The sequence below is a fragment of the Vespula vulgaris genome, chromosome 21 (assembly GCF_905475345.1).
Source record: "Vespula vulgaris chromosome 21, iyVesVulg1.1, whole genome shotgun sequence".
Taxonomy (NCBI): Eukaryota; Metazoa; Arthropoda; class Insecta; order Hymenoptera; family Vespidae; genus Vespula; species Vespula vulgaris.
This window is the reverse complement of record NC_066606.1, coordinates 2942785-2946688: the sequence shown is the minus strand read 5'-3', so window position 1 is coordinate 2946688 and position 3904 is coordinate 2942785. Positions and strand designations below refer to the sequence as shown.

The window sequence follows — 3904 nt, the reverse complement described above, 5'->3', positions numbered from 1 at the left end:
AAACATTCTTTGGGAAACGTTGATCTGGATATTTTACTTTTAATATACATATGATAACATTTATAACATATCTACAATATATATATATATATATTATTTTTCTATAATTTTTCCAGACGAAATTACAATACTTGTTTGCGATATTTATTAATAAATTTACTTTAAATAAATTTTTAAGCTCCATTACGTGATATTTCGTTTCCTTTGTAATTTCAAATTCAGTAATAATGGCCGCCGCAAGATGGTAGCACCGTCAATGGCTAGTCTCGTGACGCGCTAGTAGTAAAGAAAGAGAGAAAGAGAAAGAGAGAGGGGGAAGGAGAAAGAGAGAGAGAGAAAGAGAGAGAGAGAGAGAGGGGCCAGCAAGTCAGGCAGCCAGCCGGCCGGCTGCGTTTCATTCATAAAATCCATCGAATCGGCTGTCTTACTCGTTGGCTCCGCAAACGTGTCCCCCTTATCGTTTTCTTTGCGATGACCTTACAGGCGATCAAGTGGAAAGATGGAAAGTTGGAAGTTCTCGATCAAGTTTTATTACCAGCAGTTTCTAAATACATCGTTGTCAAGGGCGTAGAGGATGGTTGGAAGGTCATCAATAAGATGCAAGTATGTATATACGTTCGAGACCACGTTTCGAATCTGACCATTAAATTCGAAGATTTCTTTTACATATATTTCGAAAATATGATGTCTTATCGTTCACTTTTTTTTTAATCATTATCATACCTTCATACATTTGTTCTTTTGTTTTGTTTTGTTTTTTTTTTTCATTTCAATAAGAAAGTGAAATAAATTTAAAAAGCATATTGTTGTATTTGAAAAATATTATTTCTTTATTTACGAATGATAGAGGTACGATATTGCCTCTTTTTATATACATACGTATGCATATCAATCTTTTCATGATGTTTGCATATGTTATCATCGTTCAACGTTTAATCAAAGTGATTAAATGATATGCTTCACATTATACAGTCACGTGTATTTTTTTCTTTTCTTTTTCCTTTTCCTTTTTCATTCCGCATTTTAAACGTATTTTGTACTACGCAAAAGATAGTATTGTATTATATCTAAATATGTTAATAACGTGAAATTGTTATATATTATTTATGTTTTTAGGTTAGAGGAGCTCCAGCCATCGCTATAGTTGGTTGTCTTAGTCTTTCTACGGAGGTTAGAAACGAAGATTTCATTGACAAGAAATCTTTACGTCAAGAAGTCGAAGGAAAATTAAATTATCTGGCATCAGCACGTCCGACTGCTGTTAATATAAAGATAGCAGCCGAAGAGCTTATTGGTTTAATCAATAAACTCACGGAAGATGATACCGTCACGGTACAACAAATGAAAGAACAGTGCGTTGATTGTTTCATAAAATATTTTCAACGTTTAAGGAATGATCCGTATTCAATGGTAAATGTATTACAGATTCTTGCATACTATAGATTCCATGTTACAAAGGGATATCGCTGATAATAAAGCGATTGGAAATTACGGCGCGTTAGAGATATTGAAAAACGTTAACGAGGATAGTTTGGTTAGAATTCTCACTCATTGTAATACCGGTAGTTTGGCGACTGCTGGTTACGGAACAGCTTTAGGTGTAATTAGATCTTTACAAGCAAGAAATGTTCTTGGTAAGTTTCCCTTATCTTATGTGTTTGTAATTATTAAGACGAGATATTTTCAGTGTAAAGAATCCAAGATCTTGTCTGCAGAACATGTCTACTGTACCGAAACGAGACCGTACAATCAGGGAGCGCGTTTGACTGCATACGAATTGGTGAACGACAAGATACCAGGGACTTTAATATGCGACAATATGGTAGCAGCATTGATGAAGTCAAGAAATATTACAGCAGTAGTCGTTGGTGCTGATCGAGTAGCTGCAAATGGTGATACCGCCAATAAAATTGGAACTTATCAGGTAAAAATATTGTTCGACCATAAATTTCTTAACATTACTGTGCTTTTAGATTAATATCTCAAATTTCTTTTTCTTTTTTTTTTTTTTTTTACAACGATCAATTATCAATATATAAATTAATATATGATATTTATTACAGATTTCAATTATAGCAAAATATCATAACGTTCCATTTTACGTGGCCGCTCCGCGAACTTCAATAGATTTTGCAATACCTAGTGGTGATCATATAGTTATCGAAGAGAGACCCGAAAGAGAAATGACACATATAAACGATCAACGTATTGCAGCATCTGGTATACAGTGCTGGAATCCAGCATTCGATATAACTCCTGCCAGTCTTATTACAGGCATAATTACGGAAGTTGGTGTTTATAAGCCAGAAAATTTAATAAAACTATTCCTACAATAGGATATATATATATATATAATTTGGCTTACGCTTAACAGCACCTTTAAATAAGGTATAATAAGAAGATAAGAGAAATGATATTCGATTAAACAATGCATAAAAATTGGAACCAAGTGCCAAAAGGGTTTAACCTCCTAAGTATTATTTTCTAACATTATTACAATCCATTATAGCATTTAATAAGTCTGCGACATAATATACATCCTTGAATTTAAATATAACCAAGAAGAAAATTTCTCAAATAATGCCGATTGTATATAATTTATAATTTTCTAAGAATTTTGCATTCTAAAATACAACAGCCTAACTGGCTTTTTTCAAAGCAACGTTTATACATTGTTAAAAAAAAAAAAAAAAAAAGAGGGGGAAAAAAAGAAAGAAGAAGAAGAAATCAATTTCTCGTTGATTGATATATTGTTACAAAATAATATGATATTAATACGATGTAGCGCTGATGATGATGATGATAATAATGATAATGATAATAATAATTATAATAATAATAATAATTATGATAACAATAATGATAATTATATATAATAAAACAAAAAGAAAAACTTTTGCATTGTAACACGCTAAGACTATCTTTATTTTATTCACAAAGTTTTATATTCATTCTAGTGGACAGAAGAGAATAAAATCTTATATACGGTGACATGTCAATTATTTCGACACAACGCGATCATTAAAAGCATTAAAAATTGACTGAAGATTTTCTAAATACGACAGATGATATATATTATCGCTTCTGACAAATAACGAACGGATTAACAATGTTGTGCTTCTCTGATTGTATTATTCATGGTATTACCGCATGAAGGAGCTTAACAGAGAGATTATAGGATCGTTGTTATAGGAAACTATGATGAAAGGGAGAGAGAGAAAGAGAGATAGAGGGAGAGAAACGAATTTTAATGGAATTGCTAAAGATGCAACATGTTCTAGCGTAAATCAACTGGAATACGTAAACTCGAAATACTAAAGTGACAAAGCTTATCCTTTAATCTCTCTATGGAATTTCGTCTCTCTCTCTCTCTCTCTCTCTCTCTCTCTCTCTCTCTCTCTCTCTCTCTCTCTCTCTCTCTCTCTCTGTTTCTCTCTCTATCTCTCTCTATCTCTATCTCTACCTCTCTATTTCCTTTTCTCTCTGTTCCTCTCTCTCTCTCTCTCTTTCTCTGTCTGTCTCTCTCTCTCTCTTGTTTTGAACTATGACCTAGGAGAAAATAAACCGGAAGTAAATAGTTTCGAGAAATAATGAAAACGTATAAAGAATAAAATTTTAATGGAAATATTGCAATTTATAAAGTAAAATAAAAAAGAAAATTATCGAACGATTTAATGATATAATTAATGGTAAATTATTTTCAAATTCGTATATGTATTCGTATTTGTATTCAATAAGGAAAATTTTAAATTTAATTATCGCACGTATAAGTCCTTCAGTTAACATTACAAGAAAGTCGACGATTGTTTTGTTTTGTTTTGTTTTTTTTTTTTTGGCAAATCAACAGTCGCAAATTTTGATTTCTCTGTTCATTTCAATCTTGGATTTCGAAGTGTGTATAAGC

General features: G+C 31.8%; 1 protein-coding gene across 2 annotated transcripts; it reads left to right on the top strand.

Moving 5' to 3' along the window:
• Nucleotides 1–334: 334 nt before the first annotated feature.
• Nucleotides 335–2907, top strand: LOC127071201 (methylthioribose-1-phosphate isomerase). Of its 2 annotated transcripts, XM_051010218.1 has the most exons (5): nucleotides 339–603; nucleotides 1117–1352; nucleotides 1426–1634; nucleotides 1716–1924; nucleotides 2064–2907. In XM_051010218.1, exons 1-5 carry the CDS (start codon nucleotides 472–474, stop codon nucleotides 2334–2336), a joined length of 1059 nt encoding a protein of 352 aa, XP_050866175.1. In that variant the 5' UTR covers nucleotides 339–471; the 3' UTR covers nucleotides 2337–2907. The 2 variants fall into 2 exon arrangements, with proteins under 2 accessions (XP_050866176.1, XP_050866175.1); XM_051010219.1 differs by lacking the exon at nucleotides 1426–1634 and having other exon boundaries at nucleotides 335–603; nucleotides 1117–1410; nucleotides 1688–1924.
• The last annotated feature ends 997 nt before the right edge of the window (nucleotides 2908–3904 follow it).

Bases quoted from the DNA above. Each gene is read 5' to 3' on its own strand.
- LOC127071201 (XM_051010218.1), top strand. From the start codon at position 472: ATGACCTTACAGGCGATCAAGTGGAAAGATGGAAAGTTGGAAGTTCTC. The intron at 1,353-1,425 runs GTGCGTTGATTG...AATGTATTACAG, and splicing joins GTACAACAAATGAAAGAACA to ATTCTTGCATACTATAGATT. The intron at 1,635-1,715 runs GTAAGTTTCCCT...TCTTGTCTGCAG, and splicing joins ACAAGCAAGAAATGTTCTTG to AACATGTCTACTGTACCGAA.